Here is a 27,891-nt window from a genome sequence, read left to right on the forward strand (position 1 = left end):
TTAAGCAACTGACATTTTATTACTTTTTCACACCATTACAAAAAATGTTCAAGTACAATGTCGAACACCTGATTGATTTTTAATGTAGCGGATGAGAGGGCACATTAGGCCAAGATGACAAGGTGAGAACAACACCAGTCACACATTTACATGAAATTCACTGTACAGAAAAAATATAATAAACTGACATTTTGGTTGAGTTCAGTTTCGTAAACAGACATTGGTTGAAGCCATGTCCACCCTGTGTCAGTCTGTAGAGAGGGAGGGACAAACATCAGGATTCCTGAAATATGTGAACGTTTGATGAGTCACAGAAAGCATTGGAGTCAGTGATTCAAGACCTTCTAAAGGAGTGTTGTGACATTTGGAAAAAGGGTGGGAGAAGCTGAGAGTCTCCATCAGCTTCCAACAACAGAGAGCTGTTTATTTACAGGTTAAACCTGCTCATGTTCCTGTTCCTGTCAGCTGACTGCAGGGACAGCACTCCTCACGTCATGAAGGACAAGACAGACAAAAAGTTGAGAGGATAAAAAAAATAAATCTCTCCTGTAGCCAACAATGTGAAAGTGTTTGTTTTCAATCCAGGCGCTGGATGAGCTTCTCCTCCATCATGCAGTAGAGGGCGACGTGGGACAGGTCGGAGATGAAGGCGTCACAGGCTCGTCTGCTGACGCTCTTACAGCCTCTGAGGTCAAGCAGAGTGAGCGAGGAGAGGCGCTTCAAGTAGGACAGACAGCCATCAGTCAGTTCACTGCAGCCTGGGGGGGGGGGGGGGGTCACAGACAGAAATTAGTTCTGAAATGTCCATCCAAATTAACTTTTGGATGAAAAAATGACACATTTTAGGTTTCCTGAATGGTGCCCTCCGAAATGTTGATCAATGAAAAGCAACAAAGTTACAAAGATTGAAAAAGGAAGAAAAAAAGCAACAAAAGATATCTTCATCTACAACACTGAAGGAAGTCAAACACATCTACTTTTAAAAGATTTATTTACTAAAATATAAAAAAATAGCTAACTGAAAAAAAAAAAAAAAAAATAGCTAACTGTGATTCTGAAAGTTGAAATCAGTTGGAGGACAGCAGTTACAGCAGAGAGGTAGAATACCCCGCTAACTGTAACAGTGCTAACGCCAAGAAAAAACAGAGGTAACACCCTTGGCCATTGCATGCAGAACAGCTGTTTGCTGACTGCATCATATGCAAAAAAGATCATAACATCCTCTTTCATACAGACATCAACAACATATGGAAGCAGGTCATTTGTAGAAACTACACACACATTGCTAAAGAAGGCAATGGTCCTGGTGGCCACTTAACTGTGTGTCAGGATGAAACCCTTGACAGACAACCCTCTGCTCACTTTTACCTACTACAATAAAAAAGGTACAATGCTAGTCCAGGGAAATGAAGCAAGCCTCAACTCTTTTGAGGAAATCTTCACCAGGATGAAAACAGAAGCTGAGAGAGGCTGACCAAGCACCAGCACTGTAACAGGACACAGCCTCAGAGCAGGAAGGAGGAGGATAACAGAAGTCACAGACGCAGACCTGAAACTAACAACCAATCAGTCTGGCCCCACTCCCAACACCCCCCTAACTCCTCCAACAACTAAGAGAGAGCCTCTCCCTCCTGGAGCTGGAGTTCACTGAGTTCAGAGAGCTCACTTTGGCCAAGCTAGCTGAGTCTGATACTACCCAACAGCTAAGACATGAGCTCCAACAGCTAAAGCAAGACAGCCAGGAGGTCATAGCAGACCTGAGTAGGATCAACCATAGAGCTGACGGAGACCCAGAGGAGACTCGGACAGCTGTCACAGGGTGTACGTGAGCTGGAGGAGGAAAATACCACCCTACGAGCTCACACCCTGAAATAAAGGAGGATGCACTGAGCCAAGACTTGAGCTTCAGCAGGGAGCACCTCCAGTAGAACAGTTGTCATGTATCTCCACCCAATGACACACAAATACACGTCACTTACCCAACACCTTCCCTCTCCCCTGCTGCCAAACCACCAGCTCCCTCCAACACTGGCAACTCCCCTTTTCCACAGCTTTTACCCATTTCTCCAGCTCTGACACCCAGAAACTCCCCCCTGACAAAGACTCCCTCCCTACTACCCAACCCCCAGCCAAGCCAGTAGCCCAGGTGGTCCTGCTCATGGACTCCAACGGAAAATTCTTGGACACCAAATGTCTCTTCCCCTGGCCTCAACACCATGGCCAAACGCTCCTGGAACACAGGCCACACCATGGAGCTGCTTTAACAGGACACACTGGGAAGCCAGTACATTGTGGTGCGTAGAGGCACCATTGACCTCCACACACTTCACCGTGGCACTGCTGAGGCCATTGCCAAGGTGGCTGAATGGGCCTCCAGAGTGTTCCCAGGGTGATTATTTCTACCATTCTCAAGGAACTGTTCAACCTTCCTAAACATCCACCTGGCCCACCACACCAACATTGGGAGATAGGATATCTATGATGGGCTACAACTGAACAAAGCTGGGGTAAGAACATTCGCCAAAAATTGAAGGACAGCCCCGTCCACACAGCTGCTACTCCCCGGATCTACAGACCATCCAGACACCAACAAGCAAGCCGGAGGAAATCTACCTCCCCCCTCCCTATGGCGCCACGCCGTCCAGCAGCCCCATGCCCCCCCTGCAGCACTTCACCACCATCCTATATCCCATCCTTCGGCCCCAGCCAGCCACAGAAGACCTGCCCATCATCACCAACACATGACCTACGCATCTATGATGAACATTTCTCCCCACTACACCTATGTCTGTACTAGGGGTAATCAAAGAGATGCTTCACAATCTGTGTGACAGGTTACTCCAGACAAGAGGTACAGGGACACCTTAGATAAAGAATACACACACTTCTTAGACATGTTGAACAGTTTAGAAACTACCAGAGAGGAGCATGTGTAGTCACTGTTCGACAGGGGAGGTAGACACAAAGATGCACTTCCTCCTCCACTGTGACAAATTCTCTGCAGTGAGAGACCCCCACTCTTCAAAACTTCCAAATATTAAGGAGCAGCAGCTCCTCTGGTAGCTAAATATGTTTCTGCCTGCCACAGCCTGAGAGAATCACAATAACATCCCCATAAACACACAAGAATGATATTAAATTACTGTATATAAAATGTATATAATATAAATGTATATAAATGTTGTATTTTCTAAAATCTAAATCCATATCAGTTTGACAGGTTTAATAATTATTGTATTATATGTATATTTTCATAATTTGTAAACTGCTGTGGCAATAACATGTTTTTCTTCATGCTAATAAAGCTATTTTGAATTTGACAGAGACAGATAGACATCAGTCATTTACTTTGACAAACACTGATGCATGACTTTTTTAAGACTGATTTTCTGTTTACATCAACACATTTTGTCTGTTAGCTGAAGTCAGTAGATTCATTGATGCTGCTGCCTTCTATCCACCTCAGCCTGCAGCGCTGCATCTCAGCTCTGGACTGTCACTTTCACCTATTACACGACAAATGCTGCTGGTGGCAGCTTCTATCAGCTCGGACTAATGGAGGTGACGAGGGCCAAAATAAAACCTGAGGTCTAGTGTCTGTGTGATCTGGTCAGTGTAAAGGCAGCATTAGGTCTAGTTTTATATCAGAAATATTGACTCTGATGATCTGTCTTATTGTGGGGGGGGGAAAAAAAAGATGGATTAATGAAATTAGTGTTTATCGTGCAATGAAGACCCCGTCAATTAAAATATAGACTTTTTCATTCCCTTTAAGGCATTAGGTGGTTAGAATGCTAGTGTCCTAACAGTGAAAATAAACTCCTCAGCAAGATCTAACAACTGAAAAAAGATGAACTTGCCCTGCATTTATACTGCTGTCCTTATTCTTACAAACCTCGTGTTACAGGACATTCTCTCATCTCCACTCCGTTTTCTGTCTTTTCTGTGACAGTGAGGCGACCTGACAGAGGTATAAGCTGATTGGCCATCTTGTGTGTATTCTCAGTGCTGAATTGCTCAGATATAGAACCTGATAAACCCCAGTTAGAGTTCAAGTTTGGAGATAGAACATTTGTTTTCTCAATAAGAAGTTCAAAAATCCATAAAAAAAAACAACAACAAAAAAAAAAAAAAAACAACAAAAAAAACCCCACCTCATATAATGTTAATAAGTTGTCAAAAATATGTGAATGACTCAATTTTGACAAAAATGTCAGATAGAAAAATTACAATTCCAAGTGGACGATGTGGTGAAACAACACCTGACCCTGACAGGAGCATTAAGCATAAACAGTTTCATCCTGTTCCAATGAACAGTGATCCTTTTTTTTTTTTTTTTTTTTTTTTTTTTTAAAATTTGAGTGACTGACAGTGTTGTATTCAGACATTTCAATTTTGCAACATGTTACATCATCTAATTTCATGATGTGAGCCTTGTCCACATACGTGACCAATCAATGGGAGTGTGACTGAGCTCAAACACCCACCTGCCAGCGTCAGCTCGGTGAGGTTGTTGCGGGTGTGAGTTCCGGCCACTGCCAACAGAGCAATGGACGAGTCTGTTATGTCCTTGCAGTGTGCCAGGTCCAGCCTCTCCAGCTGAGGCATGTGGCGCTGCAGCAGCCTCAGAGTGGACTCGCTGATGTCCAGGCCTGACAGACGCAGCGTCACCATGTTCCTGAGTCTGCTGCGGGAAAACTCTGAACCTACAGAACAGGCAGAGGGGGGAGACGGTCACAGCTGGTACACCTGTGGCACACTTTGATGATCACATTTATTACCGTCATCTTTAAACCCAGGACTGTGAGAATATGGTCTGTGTGTCAAGACTCAGAGGAAACCTGCTGCAGCCTGAGATAGATCAGCTGTACTGCACAGCCTGAGGACGAAGTCACAGTCTGGACATGGTGAAGATGCCACAGTCACCATTAGGGATGGGCATCATTAAGATTATAATGGCACTACTACTTTTATTGATACCACCTATTGATCCGGTACTTTAACGGTTTTCTTATCTGTACTTTTTTGTCATTTTGTAAGAAAAAAAAAACAATTAAGAACGGAACTAACATTGCTTATTTTCTCATATGCACTCCATACATCATTCATAGATGAATGTCTTAATCATAAACAGAGTTGGTGAGAGAAAATGTGTGGGAAAACTTTTATGTTGCAATAAAAATCAGGAAATCTATTTTCTTAATTTTTCAAGTACTGAGAGCAGAACCAATAACATCAGAGCTTATTGATACTCCAGGCTCTAAAAACTTAGCCTCATGGCCGTTTAACACCAGGTTTCAGTACCATCCCTAGTCACCATGCATCAATACTGTATAATTTTATGTCATCACAATGAACCATGCAGTTACCATCACCTGTTACACACCACTGTACTGCCATAATAACCATGATGCCATAACCTTATTGTCCCCCAGGGGATGGAGAGAGAAAGAAGGGGAGAATCTGTCCTTCTATAAGTAAAACTAAGACAGTTTAAAATGTTGTATTTGTATTATTCTGAAATAGTTTCTATAATATTTAAAATTAAAAATTCTGAATTTTCAGATTTGATTGTTTCACATGTAGCTAGAGTTACTGCCTCACAGTTGTTTGCCTCCTCCACTCAGACTAGTTCCAGGTCACATCCCGTTTATCCAGAGTCAGACAAAATAATCATCATTTGTGTGACATTTTGTCATAATTGCTGTGAAGTCTTGAGTATTGGCTAAAAAGTTTTTTCTGAGGTCACACTGTCCTTGACCTTTGACCACCAAAATCTATACAGTTCATTCTTGACTCCAGGTAAATGCTACATAAAAACAGGTGCTGACAAGCAGTGAATTTCATGAGGAAGTTATTATCAGAGAGAGTTTGCATTGATCAATGATTTTCTATTTAACTGTTTTGAACACGTCATTCTCCAACGTGTAATGATCAACCTGACAGGTGTAATGTCAGCGAGCTGGGAGGTTTCTGTGGTTCAACAAGACTGTATGTAGATGGTGTTCCTAATATTTTGTCTACACCATTTATAATCAGTGAAGGTCGGTTTAATAACAGAAACACTGTTAAACAGCTCCATACACACCATGATGATCACACAGGTTTCTAAACAAATCTGGACATTATAACCTTCAGAGGAGGATTTATTACAGGACTGTTTTATTACACTACATCAGTTTTAGCTAGGTGTTCCTAATAAAAGACCACAGAGTGGAGAGGAGGTGGTGGCATTAGAGCCAAAGGAGCACATTTTTAAATGACTATTTCAAATGGTAATGGAATAGAAAAATTATTTTAACTAGAATCACCCACATAGTCAACTTTTACAAAATATTATGCAACTGATGCACGGAGGAGCTGAGCTTTTGGCCTAAGTCACAAGACCATCTTGGGACAAACGTTGCGCCATCATCAAACCCTCTGCTGCAGGAAAGGAAATGACCTGAGTGTGCCATCATAGAGCCCTACACATAAAGTGACTGAGCTCTGAGCCTGCTTTTTTCTGCTGCTACTCACCAGGCGGTGTGATGAGCTCTTTAATTTGGGTGTCTTTAAGGCCTTCACACCAGCGCAGGTCCAGCAACCGCAGGTAGGGTAGACTTGGAGAGACCAGCGCTGACAGACAGGACCAGGACAGACCAGTCACCCTCAACTCCCTCAGACCTGAAGAGACACAGGCAGATGAGGTAAGGAGACATGTAGAGACAGCAAGATTTGTATGCCTGTTAGTGTCTTTGTACCTGGGAGCCTGGTGAGCAGACAGTTGAGCTGTCTCTTGGCCAGAGGGGTCCAGGACAGGTCCAGAGACATGGGCTGGCGTTTGATGATGCTTGCCAGGGCCTGGTTACTGAGCGGGCTGCACCGACTCACATCCACGTGGCTCCACAGACGCTTGTCGCAGCTCCTGCGTAGGACAGTAAGATAGGACTGGTTTCTTCACAAGCTGCGTCCACCAGGTGAGTACAAGTTCAGATCAAAAGACACATATTGTGTGTGTTTTGTTTGTGGAGTGTGTGACGTACCACTTGTACCAGGCCTTACAGACAGTCATACAGGCCAGTAGCTCAGCTCTGCTCAGGTATCTGAACACAGACACCCACACCTCCTTCTCCCCTCCTCTCTCATTACCCACGTCCTTAAAGGACGGCAGAGACAGCAGGGAGGGAGGAGACAGGGAGGAGGGAGCCAGAGGAGGAGCAGCTTCCTGTTCCTCTGAAGAAGACACAGAGCGATCTCTAGTGCCTCTGTCGCCATGGTTACCGCGCAGACGCGGCCTACAAGATAACCAACAAAACATCTGATGGGGTTTGGATGTGGATATATCATTAGCCAACTGTAAATACAATAGAGGTCTTACAGTACATGTGTTCAGTACAGTTTCTATTGAGCCAAATACTGGTCTTAGAAAGTCTGCATCAGGTGTGTGCAAGGTTAAACCTCTGATTACACTTTATCACTGTCACCCCATTCTTTTATTTTGTTGCCATGTGTAGCCTCCTGTTCCAGGTCACCTGTTGCAGCCAGGAGCACAGGTTTAGGGGTGTGGCCCGGAGAGGAAAGGAGAGAGAGAATAGTTTGAAGGAATACAAAGAGCGAGAGAAATGCTTCTGTTCATAGACAGAGGAGCTTTGACAGAGGTTAAAACAAGACTAGATGAAAACCTGGTGACTGTGTTTGGTCAATATGGGAAACTGAGGACATAGGTTTCAGCCTAGTGTCAGGTGCTTTCAGTCTAGTATCAGCTGGTTTCAGTCTAGTGTGATCTGGTTTCAGTCTAGCATCAGCAGGTTATGGTTAGGGTTGTACCTGCCAGGGCCTCTCGGGGTAACGCTGTCGGCTGTGGTGTCGGCGCTCTTGAGACGTGAAGGTTTGGACAGCGCCGTCTTCCTCTGGATGAAGCCCTGCTGACCACCAGCAGCCACTGCAGCTGAACTCGGACCCATGGCTGCTTCCAGCTTTGGAACTATGGATCCTGAGCAGCAGCAACAACATATTTGTTTAACTCGTTCACTTCGACTCTTCTGTTCAGTTATGGAACATGAATACAAACTCTACTTCAGTGTTTCTGTTTGACCACATTGAAGGGATAACACTGTAGCTGCTGGGGTTTTCGGGTCTTACCAGATTGCCTCTTGGCCTTGTGGGGGCGCTGTAGAGTGACAGTCAGGTAGGAGCCGCTCAGCAGGTCATCGTTCAGATCAGAAACCAGGAGGACCGGGGGTTCTGGGTCTGAATCCCAGCGCCCTTCCTCTTCCACCTCCTCATCCTCTTCCTCCTCTTCATCTTCCAGTGTGTCCATCTCCTCCTCTTCAGGGTCAAACTCCTGCCCCTCACTGTCCTCATCTTCATCTTCATCGTCGTCAGTCCTGCGTCTCCTCCTACGCTGACGATGGCGTCGCTCTTTGTCTTCATCTTCGCTGTCCTCTTCATCCTCCTCTTCTTCTTCTTCTTCATCATCATCGTCGTCATCATCAGAGTCCTCTGACTCGTCTCCTCTTCGCTGCATCCTGGAGCCTCCCCGCAGCCTCACCCCCCTTCCCCTCCGTCCATTCTCCCTCATGCCCATCCCTCGCTTTAGCTTGAGGATGGAGGAGGAGCCGGGAGTCATGAGCCCTCCTCTGCTTCCTCTCTGGGCTGAGCCTCCTCTCAACAGACCCCTCCTGTTGGCACCAAACCCCCTCCTGGCTGAGTGGCTCCCCCCTCGAGCATGGAGAACCATCTTTCTTCTTTGAGAGGCTGCAGAGACGGAGAGATGGACAAAACAGACGATCAGGTTACAGCAAAGATCTGAATGACACACTGAAGTTCAAGGTGTATTTTACTTTTATTTTGTTTCTGATTAATTAACAGACCAACTGTCACTGTCAGGCAGTAACAGTGAAAAGTTGCTTCAGATTAACTATTTAATAGAAACCTTCATCATCGTCATCACTGGCAGAGTCATCTCCATCACGGCTGTGTCTCTGCCGTCGATAAATCTTTGCCATACGAGCGTCCAGGAGGGAGGAAGATTTGCGTTTCTGCAGTTGATGGGACGAGGGAAAATGGAAGTAAGGATAGAAAGAAGAATTAAAAAAAATAAATAAAAAAGGAAGGAGACAGAAAATGCAGACAGTATGACACAAAAAGGAAATTGTTAGAGACCTTCAGTTTAAAGTGCAGTTAGAAATAATCAACATCTTAAAAAAACAAAACAAAACAAAACAAAACAAAAACAAAACAAAAACACACTCACCACTGGATGGCCATCACCTCTGTCACTTTTCAACTGCTGGAGGAAGAGAAAGCAAAATATCAGAAGTGACTTCAGAAACTGACAGCAAGTCAAAAAACATGTTTTGCCAATATTTTCCTTGCTCCTACAGTAAATCATGGAACACCACACAGGTTTCGATTTATTATAGTAGAGCCCTTATTGTTGTGACTCAGAGTTTAGGGCAGGGGTCGGAAAGTAAGTTTGACCCTGGGTCAATTTTTTTCTAATCCATTAGATGGTGGCTAGAACATAATCAAAGGCTAATTTAAGATATTGACAAAAATGCAACTGGGATTTACCTCGTTACTGTTCAAATGTGTCAGTACACATAAGTTTGAATGATTAACTGAACTTGTGTTATTTTTTTTTTTTTTTATAATAACATAAAAACATTACATCTCCGTTTCTGGCTGTTTGAGAGGTCTGTCAAGGGAGAAACAGAATCTTTTGAACTTTGGTCAGAACCTTTTCAGAATAAGAATAATGGTTGTATAGAGAAAAAACATGAAGAATGCAGAGTACATCATCACGCTCATACCATGGACCAAACCACTGCACAAGTACAGCTGCATCTCAATAAATTAGAATATCATGGAAAAGTTCATTTATTTCAGTAATTCAATTCAAAAAGTTAAACTCATATTATATAGATTCATGACACAGAGTGAAATCATTCAAGCCTTTATTTCTTTTCATTTTGATGATTATGGCTTACAGCTAATGAAAACCCAAAATTCGGTATCTCAGAAAATTAGATTATATAAAACCGTACCTTGATACGTCTGTGCGTGGTGGCTCTTGATGCACTGACTCCAGCCTCAGTCAACTCCTTGTGAATCTCCCCCAAATTCTTGAACAGCCTTTGCTTCACAATCTTCAAGGCTGCGGTTATCCCTGTTGCTTGTGCACCTTTTTCTACCACACTTTTTCCTTCCACTCAACTTTCTAAGAATATGCTTGGACACAGCACTCTGAACAGCCAGCTTCTTTAGCAATGACCTTTTGTGGCTTACCCTCCTTGTGGAGGGTGTCAATGATGGTCTCCTGGACAACTTTCAAGTCAGCATTGTTCCCCATGATTGTGAAGCCTACTGAACCAGACAGAGACCATTTAAAGGCTCAGGAAACCTTTGCAGGTGTTTTGAGTTAATTAGCTGATTAGACTGTGACACCGTGAGTCTACAATATTGAACTTTTTCACAATATTCTAATTTTCTGAGATACTGAATTTTGGGTCTGACCAAGTATTGAGTGCATATACATGAACATACTTTTCAGTAGGCCAACATATTTTTTTTTTTTTTTAAATTGGTTTTATGTAATCTAATTTTCTGAGATACTGAATTTTGGGTTTTCATTAGCTGTAAGCCATAATCATCAAAATTAAAAGAAATAAACGCTTGAAATATTTCACTCTGTGTTATGAATCTATATAATATACGAGTTTCACTTTTTGAATTGAATTACTGAAATAAATGAACTTTTCCATGATATTCTAATTTATTGAGATGCACCTGTATATAACATCACTTCACTTCCTGTGGCTGTGGTCCAAGTCATTACATCTGATTTACACTGTTTCAACATCAACCTTCCAGAAATAGTCATGTCGAGAAACGTTTACTATTCAAGTGCCCTGAATAAGATACCATTTTATTTCCAAAAATACAACATCTGCACATGATTAAGTCTTTTTTTTTTTTTTTTTTTTTTTTTTTTTTTAAAGTTTTAGGAAAGTTGTACAGCTGTACAACAGTTGGAGGGTCCATCTTAGATTTTATGGACTGACTATAAAGTCTAACATCGACACTCAGTGAGCACTTAATTAGGAACACCTGTACATCTGCTTATTCATGCAGTTATCCAATCAGCCAATCATGTGGCAGCAGATCCAAGTGAGGAGTTTCAGTTCATGTTATCAAACATTAGAATGAGAACAAATGTTACTCAGTGACTTTGAGCTTCATGATTGTTGGTGTCAGACACTGGTCTGAGTTTCTGAAGTTGCTGATCTGATTTTCACTCACATCTTTACTTCAAATGGAGCAACAACAAAAGAATCCAGAGAGCAGAAGCTCTGTGTTGATCAGAGGTCAAAGGAGAATGGACAGGCTGGTTGGAGCTGACAGAAAGACTACGGTCACTCAGATAACCACTCTTTACAACTGTGCTGAGCACAGAAGCTTCAGAGTGAACAACAAGTCCAACCTACAACAGCAGAAGACCACATAAGGCTCCACTTCCTGTCACCAAGACAAGAAACCTGAGGCTGCAGTGGACAAGAACGAACCAACACTCGACAGTTGAAGACCTGGTCTAATGGATCTGGATTTGTGCTGAGGCAGCAGATGGTCGGGCACGAGTCTGAATCCATGGACCAACCAGTCTAGGCTGGTGGTGGTGGTGTGATGGTGTGGAGAATGTTTTCTTCTCAATTCCAATCAATCATTGTATGAATGTCTCAGTCCAAGTATTGTTGCTGACCATGTTCATCCTTTATGGCCACAGTTCACTATCTTCTAATGGCTCCTTCCAGCAGGATAATGCTCCATGTCACAAACTGGTTTTGTCAACTTGACAGTTCACTGAACAATGAGAGACCAAAGACCAGAGAACAAAGAATAAAAAAAAAAAGTGAACAGTTCAAATACTTAAGAGTCTGGACTGTATGCAGTCAGAAAATAACAGGGTGGGTTTGTCCGACTACATAATGTCCACTATGATGAGCTAAGAGAAAAATCATTTAGAGTATGGAGAAAGGGAAAACGGCTGACTGTGAGAGAAGAGGCACTGCTCCTGTATGAACTACGCCAACAGGAAGTCGTTCTCCATCAGTAACACCATCACATGGACAGTGGAATTTACAAGAGTTGTGTCTCTTCTCTTGAAAACGATGGAAAAGAAAAAAGGGGTGGAGTGCACAGGACAGACGAGTGGATGTACGCAGAGTAGGCGGCACCTCTCACCAGTCTCGAGCTGATTGGCTGAGAAGGCAGAGGGGCCGCCACCAATAGAAGTGATGCTGAGGAGGAGGAGGAGCAGGAAGGAAGAGGAGGGAAGAAGCCACAGCGAACCACTTCCCCATCCTGCTGGGAGCCCACAGGACCCCCTATGGTAGCAGAGGGCCCAGGGCCCAGCCTGAGGACAAGGGGCCCATGGGGACGGAGGTGCTGCTGGTGGCTGGCAGCCAACGATTCATCGCTGCCTGATGACTGACGAAGTTAAATAAAATTTAAAGGAAATCAAAATTAAAGCAACCAAAAAACAAAACAAAAACAAAAATCAAATAATGGAAACAAACACACAGGAGATACACGACACCCATTAGACACACTGTAACTGAGTGTGTATGCACGCCGCGCTGGTAGACTGTCTGCACTGGTGTGTTAAAAATACAGGAAGTATGAAACCCTGACACTGTGAGTGAGTGAGTGTGTGTGTGTGTGTGTGTGTGTGTGTGTGTGTGTGTGTGTTTTTTTAACGAGACATTGTGTACCTCTGGGTCAGTGATTCCTTGGACACACTTTGGGCACTCCCAACAGCTGGGCAGGTCTTTATTCACCACTCCTTCACCCTGAACCTGCAGAGCCAGACAAACAAGAAAAATTAAACAGAAGAAGAAAAGAAGAGGAAATAAAAAGTTAACCAGAACCTTGTTTATGGCACTATTGGCTCCTTTCAAGCTTTCACTTAAAGCTCCATACATTCTAAAAAGGTAGATGTTCATGTGTTGTATGATTATTAGTTCTATATTAATACTGTGAAAGTATCAAAGCGCTCAGTCCACAGAAAAATTGACAGAGCCTGTATTCAGAAACTGAACCTTAAAACCAGCTGTTGGGACTTCTGATTGGTGACTGCTTTGTTGTGACACCACAAAGTTCCAGAACTCTGCTTTCACCTTGTCATTTCAGAGTACTGAATGTAGATTGATGAGGGAGTGTGCGTGCGTGCGTGCTGTACCGTGAGGCAGGCAGGATGGACTATCTGTGCACAGTTGGAACACTCCATCAGGGTGAGGGAGGGGTCTCCACTTTCCTCCTGATTGGGCTCTTTGCAGATCTCACACACTGCAGACAGGGGGAGGCCCGGCTGGAGGGAAGAGAGCGTTACTAAAACACACTTATTCAACCAGAGCTGCTGACAAATATTTTTTAATCAATTAATCAAATATGTAAAATAGTCGGTGGATTAAGAGATTCATTTTCATCAAAGAAAAAAAAAAAAAAAAAAAAATTTCATTTACAGCTTAATTGTGGGATCTTTACGTATAAATGAATGTCCATTAGATTTCAGTCAGTGCCATGTAAATCTGTCTGTATTCTGCAGTGTGCTGCAGGTTTACATCTGGTGTCTATGGGAACTTTGGTTTGCTGAACAGGGCAGTAACCGTGGAGACGTAGTAGGATACATTACAGTCCGGCCTCCCCATCTATCGCTTTCTTTTGTGGGGGGCCAGTTCGATTATGACCAACACATATTACCATTGGAGAGCACTGACTTTTTTGTTGGAGCTGTGGAAGTGTTTCTGTATTTGACAGTGTTTGTGTAATCCCAAGACTTCACTTGTTACCAAGGTAAATCACCATGGTAACTGATTCTGTTCTCCTGGCCTGCTGATCAATAATAAAGATCAGTAGATATTTATATAAATCAGTGAATGGTTTTGCTGTTTGAGTCTTTCCATGCGTTACTCTGGTTTTGAAACAGAGCCTCTAACAAACAGGAGAGTTTATCACTAAATAATTACACAATAACTATTAGAGCTTCATTTGACCTGAACACAGATTCTTTAAACCAACAAGATTCCTGACAGTGATGAAGCTTTTACTCTCTTCTTCATCACTGAGCTCAGAACATGGAGAAAAAAAATAAAATAAAAAAACTAAACAAACAATGATTCACACACTGTTCAATGTTTCCATGATTAGAAATGAACATTTCAGTCAGACTATCATCAGACATCAGCTACTTTTCTTCTCTCCTCTCCTATCACATGTTCATAACAGTTTGTTCATCATCAGACAAAAGAACAAAACTACTCAGTAAGAAACTTCAGTCTGATTTTAGTCATTAGAAAATATTTCTAGTGTTTCTTTTTTATTCTAGTCATGTGATCATGTTGTTTACATTTCACCTTGTTGAATATCACTTTACAACATCACTATAACAGAATTTGGGGACAGGTATCAAAGTTTTTTCTCATATCATATTAATACTTTAATCATGGTCATGACAATGTTGCTTATAATTACAACTCTGCCTCTTTCACATGAACACACTCGTACCTGGACAAGTAAACACAGAGTTAACTGAACAAGGTGATAACCAGCTTCATAATAAAGGTACAGGATCTGGGCGGTCAATGTTAGGTTCAGTTGAACCAGATAACTAAAAGTTATCCTGGGTATGTTGAACCTGCTTTGTGGTACAGGCCTCAGGATTAGACAGTCAAATATCCAAATCACCAGAGGACGTGAGGGAACATATGTTTGGGAACAGACCCAACAAACAATCATTTCTATACTTTTTTCAGTGAAAGAGAAATTCAGAAACTCCCACTAAACGTCGCAGCATCAACATCTGTCAAAGTAATCACAATGATTTTTTTTGCAGATCTATATTGCCTATCATATCAGTACTTGTACAAACCACCTTTTTGTTTAGTGATCATTTGAAACAATCTTGTTTCAAAGCCTTTTAAATGTTTACACTGAACTGCAGCCACCACCTAAACCTGCAGTGGTGACTGGACCAATGAAAAAAACTGATGTCACAACGCAGCAACTACATTGATTCTGCAGAAAAACATTTGTTCTAATGAAATTAAGCATTCAAGAGAAAAAACTGAAATAATTAAAAAAAAAAAAAAAATTATAATCCTTATTATTGTAGTTGATGCCACTGACTGCAGTGTCTTCCGGTGGCAACTTGTATAAATCAGTAAATAAATGACTTACAGACAGACACTGTCGGAGGACACAGGTCTGCTTGAGCTTCCCTGGTCCTCCGAACTTCTTCATGTCTCTGCAGAAGTTACAGTCACCACACTCTGGCCTCATACAGGCTTCACAGCGTTTACACCTGCAGAGACAGGAAGCACAACAGCAGACGGATGATCACTGAAGACAGTTAATCACACACCTACACCAATTATAAAAGACATAATATTGACTGCAAACTACTGGTCTTTGCTGAACTACACTGAGACACACGCCTTGTTACCTGACCCTGCGCCGCCTCAGCACAGACATGGAGGAGGCTGGTTTCTGTGGTCGGGGGATGATGGGCGTGGAGGCCAGTTTAGGGCGAGGAGGAGGAGGTGGAGGAGGAGGAGGCTGGTACCATGAGGGCTGGCAGAGGGGAGCAGAGAAGTTAAGTAGTAACAAGAGTGGAGGTAAAAAATAAATAAATACATACAACATACAGTAGCTGTCATGAACACTGGGTATTAATGTATAACACTTAGGTGGGAGCTGTGAGACTCTCCCTTCAGTGGGCAGGTGTGTATTATTGCTGGAACCACCAGAGCTGACAGCCTACACATCTGTCTGTAATCTTGGTTGTTTGGGTCTCAAACCTTGTGCAGAACCAGACTCACAGCTCTAAAGTGCAAGCAACTTCTGGATACTCATAATTTGGAAAAAAAAAATGCAATGCAATGCTGCAATACTATAGCAAGGTTTAAGTGTTTATGGGATAATGGGAAATAAATAAATGGAAAATAATACACTTTTGTACCAAAAATATTTATTAGCATTGAATGCTTAAAGAACTGGCAAACTGAAGTTTAAAGGGAAACCAAGAAGGCCACAATCACTTATCCCCCCCCCCCCCCCCCCCCCCCTCCATTCTTTTTGGGTTGTAAACAAAGAAATTGTGAAGGACAGATCATGTTCAGCAATGAGTGTGCACATGTATTTTTTTGATCACAGACAGTCAGTCATCGATGACTGAGTGTCAACTGGAATTGTCGCTCCCGGTAACGTAGTTGTATGTTGGTGTGCGCTGACAGCAGCTTCATGACTGGGGTCCAATTCATGACAAGAGAGCACTTTTTTTTTTTTTTTTGTTGTTTAAAAAAAAAAAACAAAAAAACAAAAAAAAACACTGGTGGCAAATAGTAGCTTCCTCAAGAACACCGTGTAGAAACAAGGCGCCTGGCTCCTTCAGGCCCCTGGATCTAACACTGCCAGTGTTGCCAAGACCCACCCCGCTCTGCTTCTGATTGGCTAGTAGAGTTGGTTAGGTTCAGTGTATGGTTAGGTTGACAGCGAGAGCTGCGTTCCTCTCATACCATTGGTAGGTGAAATTTATTACATGATAAACCGCATCCAAGAGTATTGACTTTTCATTTTTTCTCTCACAGCGTTACATTGGAGATCCGGCACAGTGCCGGTATACTTTAAGCCCTGAATATGTTTCTAGAACATTAGCTTCATATGATGACACTAAGGCACACTCAAACATCTAAAAACATTGCAACTTTCATCACAACCTTTAAGAGTAGAAATCAGGTATTTTAGCCGCAAAAATTCCAAAAAAAGTCTGTGTAATCCTGGAAGGACTGACCAATGTGCCGCATGTCTAAAAGTGAGGACTGCTCACCCTCTTTGGCCACTTAACGATGGGTTTTCCTGTGTAGGACAATTTAGTGTTGTCACTGGCGTGCTCTTTCAATAGCGCCTGCAGGACACGAGATACAAGAGAGAAAGCAGAGGAAAGGACAGAAATAAATATCAAGAAAGATGTTTTATTACAACACCAGCAAAACACACACACACACACACACACACACACACACACACCATACCTTGATGTGTGTAATAAGTGCCGGGGCATTGTGTATCCCTGCTGGGACACACTTCTTGTTGGAGGGCAGTGCCTCCAGTTTACCCAGCAAGTTCAACAGCCCCTCCAGCTCCAGAGGAGTCAGATGAACTGCGTCAGACTGCTGCTCTGAAGCCTCATCGGCACTGCCACCATCCACCTCCTCCTTCACCTGCTCACTGGCCAGTTCTGAGCCGGACGGCTTCTTTAGACCTGAGAGAAGGAACGAGTTACACAGTCTATCAACAACAAGATGAGCCCCCTCAAAAACATTCCGTCTGCCCCTGTGTATGCTCGAGTTCATACCGATGCCCAGTGAGTGTTTCTGAAACTCTGGTGTGAGGTAGGAGGTCTTGGTCAGGCTGAAGACATAACGCTCCAACACATACCAACACATCTCGTAGTAGAAGGGGTAACGAAACTTCACTGGGACCTGTGGTGGAGGTGAAGGAAAACCATCTCAGAGTCCATCACATCACAGAGTCCCATCACACACAGCTTCAGTGTCTGCACCTACCCGCGTTCGGTCCTCTATGTTACAGATGTTCAGTTGCATAGGGATGTTGAAGCTGTGCAGAAAGTTCCCTCCAAACACCATGGAGTCCACAGGGGTGTAGACGGCATGAATCCATCCTGAGTATGGAAGGGAATTGATAAGATTTTATTAATACCAATATCAATCTGCTTATCAGTCTGATTCTTGATCAGTTTTCTGTGTGGGCTGAAACGATTCCTTGAGAAACTCAATTAACTTGATTATTAAAAATCAAAATGCAAATTCTTTGCATCAAAGCTTTGTTTACTCCATATGAAGTTCTGTTAATACATGAGTTGAAGCAGATGTGATTAGATAGGGCAGTAAAATATTCAGTTTATTTGACTGCAGTAAATATTTGATAAAAGTACAGAATTTTTCTTCAGGAAAGCAATTAGTTCCTGTTTTCTTTTCTCTCATATTTTCTATTGCTCTTTAATGAGACAAAAGGTATTTCTAATGCAATTACTCCATCAATCGATGAATACTCAATTACTAAAAGCTGCAGCCCTAGTCTACACACATTTTCAGCATCAACACAACTGTTTTAGTATCTGAGTCTGAACACAGTGGAGAAAGATTTAATGTTGGCTCTCTGTAAATATTAGTTATAAAGAGTATGGTCTAGTGTATCTGCTGTTTACATATATGTATGACATCCTTCAGCATATATAGAGAGAGATATAGAGAGATATATAGAGAGAGAGAGCGAGCGAGTGTGAGTGTGTGAGTGTGAGACCTGAGGGTATGATGAAGGTGCAGCCTTGCTTCAGTTCAATCCTCTGGCAGTCAGATGCTCGGTCTCCCAGGAAAACATCTCCCTGTTTCCCCGACAGCACCCAGTTCTCATATAGCTCCAGGTTCTGAGGGGTGGGAGGGATGAGCCAGAATACCTGAAATGCACACCCGCACTCATGAGCACACTCTGCTCTGTGCACCAGCCAACATCATGACAAAGAGAACTCATTTATGCCCTCACATTCTGCACTGTTCACTTTAAGTCTTAAATGTTTTCAGTTAAACCCCCCCCCCCACCTTGCTCCCTCTCAGTATGTGATACCACACTGAGGTCCCTCCGAAGTCGATGTGGAAGTCTGTGTAGCAGCCCTCGACACTCATCAGACAGTATCTGCACAGACACAACAATATTAGCAATAATTTATTTGGAGATCAAATTAATTAGATGAAGCAATGAATCATTTTTTCCAACCACATCCTGAACACAGAGACTTACTTCTGTACTTTGGGGTACTGCATGTCGTTGATGGAGTTTGTTGAGTCTCTTTGTCTCTCTTTCAGGTGACGAGGCCACATGTTGTCCACCCAGTCTATTAGATCCACCTACACACACACACACACACACACACACACCAAAAGAGAGAAGACAGACACTTTTTCAAACCTGAGACAGATTTGTTGGTGCACATACTAAAATGTGTTTGCATTGGTTGTGTATAAAATGTAAAAACACACAAACATGAGCTTGTTGTGGAGTGTGTGGACGTACTGTGGCAGGTCTCTTGACCAGGTTCTCCAGCTTGGTGTGGCTGAACTCCAGGCTGATGACATTATAGAGCTTCTCTCTCTGAGACGGGGGGGTCTCAGAGTAGCGTGTCCACTGGGCCATGGACATCTCTGTCCCCTTCTGAGTGCTCACGTCCATCACATCTATCATACGTCTACTACCTGATAGGGGTTTTTGGCAGGGGTTAGTCACAGCGTGTTAGAGAAATCTTATCCAGTCAGGACAGAAGTTGTGTCAGTCCGTCCATGTCACAACCATTTAAATAAACACACATTTTGTAAAATAAAATGGACAATCAAAACATTGTTTGAATTGTCCTAATTCATTAAAATACGCCACTGGAATTACATGTAGTTTAGTCTAATTAGCCTTTTTTTTTTTTTAAATAAATACATGATTGTATTGATCTTGCTTTCACTTCTAGGTAGAAAAAAAAAAAAAAAAAAAAAACTTAATTGAGTAGTTAAGACAAATTTGGTGATCAAGTAATCCTTTTGTAATTTATCGAGAGAAAATATTAGCTGTTTACAACTGTTGAATATGAAGATTTACTTAGTCATATTGTAAACTCTAGTTTTTGATTTATCGACTGCTGGTCTGACAAACGAAGTCATGTCAATTTTTTTCCCCTTAATTTTTAATAAAGACTAAATTATTCATAAAGATTCAAGGACATTTTGACAGGACACACAGTTGAACCTTAGACATGTAGTAGCATCTAATTAATCAAAGCAGGAAAACTTAAAGTTGATGTGTGAAGTCTTACCAACAAATATCTTGACATCATTGACACTGAAGTCAGGATCGGGCATCCTACACAACAACAAGAGGTCACTCAGCACATTACACGGCTTATGGCGTTTGAGTTACAGGGTCATTCCTTGTCAAATCAGACAGAATCCAGGACAACGGCTGCAGAACAGTCTCAGATTTTGTTCTATAAAAAGATGTTTGGCCTCTAAAATATTTTTGTTACATTCCAATGTTTTTATAAATTCATTTATGACTTTTTTTTTTTTTTTTTTTTTTTAAAATATAAATATATATATATATATATATATATATATAAATTGTACAAAAACACCTCACCTGGGAAGCTTTTACATAATATTAATGCCCAAAGAAACTTTTTATTTTATTTTTATATAAAAATTTATTGCATGTTAGTAATGAAAATAATATGGCAGCAAACAACTTTTAAATGTCAGTACTGTGTTTCAGCCCAGTTCAACAGCTAGAACTGAAAGTGACAGAGATGTCACGTTCATGAGAATGGGATGGATGGATGACAATCCTCTGAGGTCTCAGCTGTCGCCGACGCAGAGGCATGACAATATATTAAAAGACAAGATTTGAAGAGGAGTACAGATCGACCGATTATCAGTGGTCATTTGGGCATGGGGCATTTTCTGATTATCTGTATTGTTATGTTTTTTTTAACTGATAACCAATAAAATAAAATATCTGCGTAAAGATCATCCTCCGTTACATTTTAAAAAGGGGAGGGGTAAAACATCTTATTTGTTATTAATAGTAATATATGATAAAACTATTAAATTAAACAACATCTTTAGGTTATCAGGTGAATCAGTTCACAGGTGAGAACAGCACTGAAATCAACCAATTAAATCCAGTGAGGCTCTTTGTAGTCTGTGCATACAACTGATAATTGCTAATATACACTCAGTGTTCAGTTTATTAGGAACATGTAGATAAAACTCATGTAGTTTAATACAACAGTTTGTAATAAAATAGTCAACAGTTGTTGATGATCATTATGGAGGACGTAGTGTGTGGAGCTGTGTTACAGTATACAGAGGCATTTCTGTTATTTACCTACATTCACTGATATAAATGGAGTGGACAAAATAATAGAAAGACCTGGACAACATGGTGAGTGTCCATATACAGCAGTAGTTTTGTGTTGGCATATCAGTTCCAAATATCGGTATCAGTCACCTTTAATACCAATAATTCAATCAGCCCTGAAAAAACCATATCAGTCGATACCTAAATTAGGAACATTTACCTGGCCTTGGTTTTGAGATCCCTTCATGATGGATATGGTCTGAACAAAATCCAAGGCTGTGCTGCAACAACCATAATCCGATTTGACCCTGAACACAGTAGTAAGGTAGATGTAGATAGAAGAAAAATAAATGCCTACTTGATGCCCAGTCCATCAGGCCTCTCAAAGATGATTGGCTCAGTCAGCCCGCCTCTCTGGATGAACTCGTAGGTGAAGTCTAAGAAATACAACAAACAGTCTTTCCATCCATTCAATTTTTTGATGTTTTCAAACAATTCACTGCTGGCTGTTTCTTTTCTCATGATTCCTGACTGCTGGATGAAACTAGAGCAAGTGGTCTGGACAGACAGTAACACCACAGAGAGCCATGAATGATGGTATGTGGCACATTTCAAACTCCTGTCATGTGATCTGTGTGTGTAAGTCTTACTGCTGCTGTTCATGTGAAACGCTCACAGCTCCCTGACTAACCCACCTCTTCCCTCCATGCGAAGGACCCGGTCAGAGCTGAACCGCTGACTGTTGACTTTTTCCTCCAGGTCAAACATCCTCCTCCCGTCAATCTCCTCATCTGAGATGCCGTCGTCATGGTAACGTCGACGGGTACCAGCCCTCTGGGGAAGAGGACAAAAGGGTGGATGGGTAAAAGAAGCATAGCAGCGACAGGTGACAGAGAAAGGATCAACTGTGGGAGGACCAGAACTGCATGGCACCTAAACCTACTCCCAGAAAAACACATGGCAGTATACACTTCCAAATTTCACAGATCGTCATTACTCCAGGACCATTTCAGATACAGACGTGACGTTTTATTCTGCTTAAACTAAACTCAGAAGTTGTTCTGAGTTTATTGAAGTGACAGAATAATCAGTAGGAAAGTCAAATATTTAGAGCAGCAGAGGCTGCTGAGCTGATTTTTCATAAATCCTGCTCCAGAGAAAATCTCATGAGATAAAGATCACCTCCAGAACAAATATATACAATTTTCTGTGTTGAACTTTTTCTTCTTTATTATAGTTTAAAAAGTATTTTTATCCAAGAAAAAAATTTGAGGTCCGTATTTTTTGTTTGTTTGTTTTATGCACTATTAACTTCCATTATACTGTGCTGAGTCTTTACTGAGTGACACGTATTATTAGATGAGGTTGTGGCTGATTCTGAATCTTTGCAGCACTTGGTGAAACTTTTAAAAATGACAATTTTATTATGAAAAACACACATCTGAAGTGGTCACTGGAGACATGTTAATACTGAGTGTGAACAGGTCCATCTCTGCTTGTATTCACATGGCACTTATATGGGAAACATCTGCAGTGGCAAGAAAAAGTAAGAACCCTTTGGAATAACCTCCTTGTGTGTATAAATTTGTCCTTAAATATGGTCAGATGACCTTCAACCAAGTCTACTACTAACTATTAACAAACAAAATCTATTTTAACTAATCACAAACAAATCATTGTTTTGTTCTTGTGCATATTGAAAATATAATTTGAACTATCACAGTGTAGGTTGGAAAAAGTGTGTGAACCCCTCGGCTCATGGCATTAAATAAAGTGAACTGGAGTCAGGAGTCATCAAACTTGGAGTCCAGTCACTGAAACGAGATTGGAGGTTTGGGTTAGAGACTCTGACTTGTAAAGACACTAATATTTTTTTAGTCTTCACAATAACCACCAGCTGATGTGAACCATGCCTCACAAAAAAGATCTCAGAAAACGAGTGATGAAGAATTGATGATGAGCATGAAGCTGAAAGTGTCAGAGTTTAGATCGTCATCAGTCCACAGTCAGACAAACAAAGAGAGAGGACTGTCTGCGGTTCCTCTCCATAGACGTGAAGTCCAGCTGAGACGACTCCAACAGCTCAACACAGATGAGCAGTAACGTTAAAAAAAAAGCTCAGAGCCACAGCTGAAGGCTTCACGGAATCATTCAAGCTGGTTCACATCTCTGTTCATGAGTCCACCACAGACACACACATCATGGTTGTATGGATCATGGTGTCCTACCAAGTTTATAAAGAGCACCTACACACTCCACAGTGCTGCTGGGAAAATGTTTTATGGACTGATGAAACTAAGGTTGACTTGTTTGGGAAAAACCTGCAGCTCAATGTGTGGTGCAAAGGGCACTGCACACTACACCCCAACATCATCATCATCCCACAGGTGAAGCGAGCATCATGATGTGGGGCTGTTTTTCTGCCTCTGGACAGCTCCACAACATCAAGGTGAAACTGAAGTCTCAAGTTTATCAGGGTCTCTTCCTAATAAGTGTGTCTGTCACCTGCTAAAGCTAAGGAGAAGCTGAGTGATGCAGGAAAATGACCCTGAACATCAGAGTAAATCTACAGCAGAATGGCTTCAGACAAAGAAAATCCACCGTCTGGAGTTGTCCAGTCAGACCCCGACCTGTCTCCAGTAGAGATGCTGTGGACTGAGCTGAACAGAAATGTGCAAACCAGACATCCTGAGAATCTATCTGAGCTGAAGAATTTCTTTAAAAGAAGAAGAACAGTCAAATTTCCTCCTGAACACTGATCAGCAGCTACTGGCAGAGCTAGTTTCAGGTTATTGGGGCCAAATGAGGTTCAACCAGTTATTAAATCCAAGGGTTCACTTACTTTTTCCACAAGCACTGTGGATGCTTAATGGATGTGTTCAATAAAAACACAAATTATTATAATTGTTTGTGTTATATTAGTTTATGGGCATTGTGTTTGTCTACATTTGTGACTTAGATGCCTATCAGATCACATTTTATGACAACTAAGTGCAGAAAACCAGGTCATTCCAAAGGGTTCACATACTCTTACCTCCCCAGTTATTTTGAACAGTGTATATTATTAGTGCCACGGGTGTTCATCTCCGAGGCACTCCTCTACAGCTAGAATAGCTGAGAGGAGTGCCTCGAGGCATCTATTAATATTCCTTCGGGCTTATTATTATTATTCTTGCGCCAAATTGTGGCGCGTAACTTGTCCTGCAGCTTTGAGAAAACCCCGGTAATATATACATCAAAACGTGCGTCTTGATCCCGAAAGAGGTGCTATTACTTTTGGTGTTAAAATTCCAATTTTTCCCAAAGTTATTCCCAAAATACTGGGAATAAATAATGCATTAGGAATGCATTGGAATTTTCTTTAAAAACCCACAAAATTTCACCTTTTTTCTAAAAAATTTCACCTTTTTTTCTGAGTCACCCAGCTCTCTCATACCTGCACGTAGAAATGTGATTCAAACTATAAAACGGAGGAAAACTTCTGCTCTCTCCAAAACACAACAACTGTTTTTACATAACATGTAAACTTTTCAAACTATGAGCACTCAAAGGAGGAGTGGAAATCACTTTTTCTTCAAAGTTAGAGTGACAGCGTCAGTTGGCTAGAGTGCGTGAAGCAGTAAAAAATAACCTTTATTTTTATTTTTAACTTGAGCTCACGGCCAAACCGTAAAAAGGAGACAAATAATTCTTTCAAAATGTAGACATAGTTGTTGGGATTCATAAAATGTAACTTTGACAGGCAGGGTCTACACAAAATTTAAACGGGGGTGCCGAGTCCGGCAGCAATACCTGTCTCACTCTCATTGACTCCTAATGTAATCGTCTTTTTTTTTTTTTTTCCCCAAAAGAATCTCACTCTGTCTTCGCACTGAGCTTACTTACTCATTTTAAGGAATATCTGAATAAAATAGAAACTGTAAGAAACTTCTGGTTTCAGTGTCTGTCATGGTGTTTTCGGTAAAGGTCTTCTTGTAATTTGCAATTGTTTTAAGCCATGTAGAAGCCAAATTCTGGGCAGATTTTCACATTGCCATGGCAACGGCAGCTCCTGACCTGTGTGCGTGTGTGCGTGCCTAGCAACCAGATAACCAAATCTCCAAGCTCCGCTAGCTTTACATTAGCCACGTTAGGTCTTAAATTACATTTAGTTAGGTCTTAAATATGTAAGTCCATTTACTGCTTCCTTTGTTGCTTTTCTTTTTGTTTTGTTAAATGAGTGAATGAAGTTGTGACGGTCTCCGCTGAGACAGAGGAGAGGAGAAGCTACTAGCCCTCTCTCGCTGTCACTTCTAGTCGCGTTGCTCTCCTCCCCAGTAATGTTAAATTTAGCACCGAAAAAAACATAATAGTGGTAATTTAAATAGCGGTTCATGGGATTTATTAACCCTCAGGGGTCCCTCTGTCCTTTTTTGGACATTTTCTTCACTTTTCTTTTTTGATTTGCTGATCATTTTGGCTGTGTCACAGCTGAAGGTATGGATTTCTGCAAGAAAGTGTCTTTTTTTACATATTTTTAAAATCTAATGTCAGTTACTGTTACAGGTCTATTATACACTGGTAACACATTTTGTACCCTCTGGGGTTCCTCGCGTGCAAAAAAAGGACACACAAAGAAAATGCTATAAAATCATCATATATCAATATTTTTTTCACATTTTATTGCAAATATTCTCTTATTGTTAAATTTTCTATTTATATCTAAGATATCTGAACTTCAGTACTTGCTTGTTTCCTCTTGGTATATATATATATATATATATTTTTTTTTTTTTTCTTACTATGTCAATTGATGTGCACCAAAACAATAAAGCAAATTCCTTGTATGTTGAAAACCTTCTTTGCAATAAACCAGATTCTGATTCTTTGTCTTGTCACTGTATAACCCAACCAATACAGGATTTTTGAGGCCAATAAATGTGTTTTCTTTTAAAAATAATTGTGACAAAAGATGTAATGGGCAGGGCATTTTATAGCCTAAAAATAAACTCTACTTTCTGGTGGACTAACTGTTTCTTTATCTTTGGTATTTCTGTACTTGCCATTTTTTGGTCGATGTATACTCACACCAATGTATCTGCAAATTTATGTTATAAGTCAGGATGGTTTATTTATCTTGATTCGTCATGTAACGATAAAATTAAAATCACATCTCACACTTGATTTACTCCCCCTCAGATGATAATAATAATAACTTTTATAGTTATACTTTTCAGTTTATAATCCTCTTTATTAAGTCAATACAGCAGGATTCTCATTTCAAACGCCATCTCAACACATCTTATTTTAATTTAAACTAACATAATGTCTACATGGTGGGAGCTATTTTAAAGTTAGGTTCTACCACAGACACTAGCCAGAGGCTGAACTTTGTTGGTTACACCCGACCATGTGACTGTTTTTATATGTTGCCATGGTTACTAAAAAACAAACAAAAGAAAAAAAACTAAAACCCCACACACTCTACAATACATGCAAGTAAACACACAGCATCCTTTAAAAAAAAACAAAAAAAAAAAAAACAAAAAAAAAAACAAACATTGTCTCGTTTGGTGACTTAATTTCAGAGAACCATGCTGATAGTCAAATGAGAACCAACGCGGGAAAATTAAATTTAAACTTACCAGTCTTTTGCTGTACCGTGGCTTGGATTCATCCATTGTCACCGGGAAACCGAGCTTCGTCCAACCGAACGCGGGTATTTAACGACGACGCAGGTTATTGCCGTGGACCCATCTGAAAACTAAGCTATACCCGGCCGCCACATGGCTCCTCTGGATAGTAAACAAGCAGCAGGAAGGCGTGTGTTCACGGCTTTCCTAGTGAGCCGAATGAACTCAACCTCCAACAGTGACTAACTTCTGATACCACTGTTTGGCCAACATTACCCGAGACGACAACTCGCTCTCTGATGTCTTTATAGAGCTCTCAACGTCATCTAGGTTAACGTTAATCGCTCCTGGTCTAACCGTTCTTCACACTCACTCACTGTTGACACACGTTTTAGGAACCAACGGAATGTGAAAGGCTTCATGTACGGCTTATTTAAAGAGGCTAGCTAGCTACAGCCCTAAAATGACTTAAAGTGAACAATTACACACAATTATCATATCACATCTCTGAACACTCGAGCTTTGTCCCTAGCTTTCTATTCCAATTCGTGTACAGCTAATGTTAGCTTTATGAAAAGCGTCCTGCTCACAACGACATCAAACCCATCGTGACCTGAAGTCGTGTTAGGAGACCCACGTTCAGATATTTCTCATAATCTGCGAGAAAAGGGCGTACATTGTTGCTGCTCATATCACTAGAACAGTATAAAGTTAATGCGGTCTCCGAACAGCCGCCATTTTCCATCCCATCACAAAACATCACTATGTCCCGCCCACAAACGTACATTGGACCAATCACAGATACGCCAGCGACGCGTTCATTGGACTAGAGCAGTGTCACTCACGTGGAAGATTTGTGAACTGCGATTGGACAAAAGTAGCCAATATGACTGCATAGGAGCTGGCAAGCTACCAATAACAGCACAATTTGAAAACGAACATAAACCTTATTGGCTAATATGTCCAAAAGCCGTTACTTAGATGAGATACACGCGTCATGCAAGAGAAGTAGCCAATCACGCAATGACATAAACACGGTAACCACCACCCCCATTACCCAATATCACTAGTCATCACTCAGAAATAACCAGGGTTGCATTAAAAATAACTCGTTTCACAGTCCTTACCCCCATATTCACAAAGGTGCGTCAGCTTCCAGCCACCGCCACTGATCCGAGACGTATGACGTCCTCTGCGAGCTGTGTTCCCCCAGCTAATGGCTCACATCGCAGGGACACGTTTTGTTGCCTTCACTTCAATGAGGAAGTGCCTGCAGGGCCTTAAATGGAAGTGCGCTTAGAACAAACGGTCGTGGATTGGC

The 27,891-nt window shown here is 41.5% G+C and overlaps 1 protein-coding gene across 3 annotated transcripts; it reads right to left on the reverse strand.

Annotated features, from left to right (window-relative positions):
• On the reverse strand, window positions 1-27,815 carry LOC111230448 (lysine-specific demethylase 2A-like). 3 transcript variants are annotated; one of them, XM_022757189.1, is made up of 26 exons: window positions 27,698-27,815; window positions 21,654-21,792; window positions 21,317-21,395; window positions 19,916-19,962; window positions 19,132-19,310; window positions 18,859-18,965; window positions 18,660-18,753; window positions 18,364-18,517; window positions 17,607-17,722; window positions 17,396-17,522; window positions 17,073-17,302; window positions 16,868-16,945; window positions 15,485-15,612; window positions 15,220-15,343; window positions 13,223-13,351; window positions 12,756-12,839; window positions 12,226-12,471; window positions 9,239-9,274; window positions 8,918-9,023; window positions 8,125-8,739; window positions 7,810-7,975; window positions 7,026-7,277; window positions 6,744-6,907; window positions 6,520-6,666; window positions 4,488-4,706; window positions 1-758 (listed from the first exon to the last, which is right to left on the reverse strand). In XM_022757189.1, exons 1-26 carry the CDS (start codon window positions 27,701-27,703, stop codon window positions 577-579), a joined length of 3,954 nt encoding a protein of 1,317 aa, XP_022612910.1. In that variant the 5' UTR covers window positions 27,704-27,815; the 3' UTR covers window positions 1-576. The 3 variants fall into 3 exon arrangements, with proteins under 3 accessions (XP_022612910.1, XP_022612912.1, XP_022612911.1); XM_022757191.1 differs by lacking the exon at window positions 12,226-12,471 and having other exon boundaries at window positions 9,239-9,271; XM_022757190.1 differs by lacking the exon at window positions 12,226-12,471.
• Between the last annotated feature and the right edge of the window lie 76 nt (window positions 27,816-27,891).

Source organism: Seriola dumerili, unplaced genomic scaffold (assembly GCF_002260705.1).
Source record: "Seriola dumerili isolate Sdu_G_001 unplaced genomic scaffold, Sdu_1.0 BDQW01000267.1, whole genome shotgun sequence".
Classification (NCBI taxonomy): domain Eukaryota; kingdom Metazoa; phylum Chordata; class Actinopteri; order Carangiformes; family Carangidae; genus Seriola; species Seriola dumerili.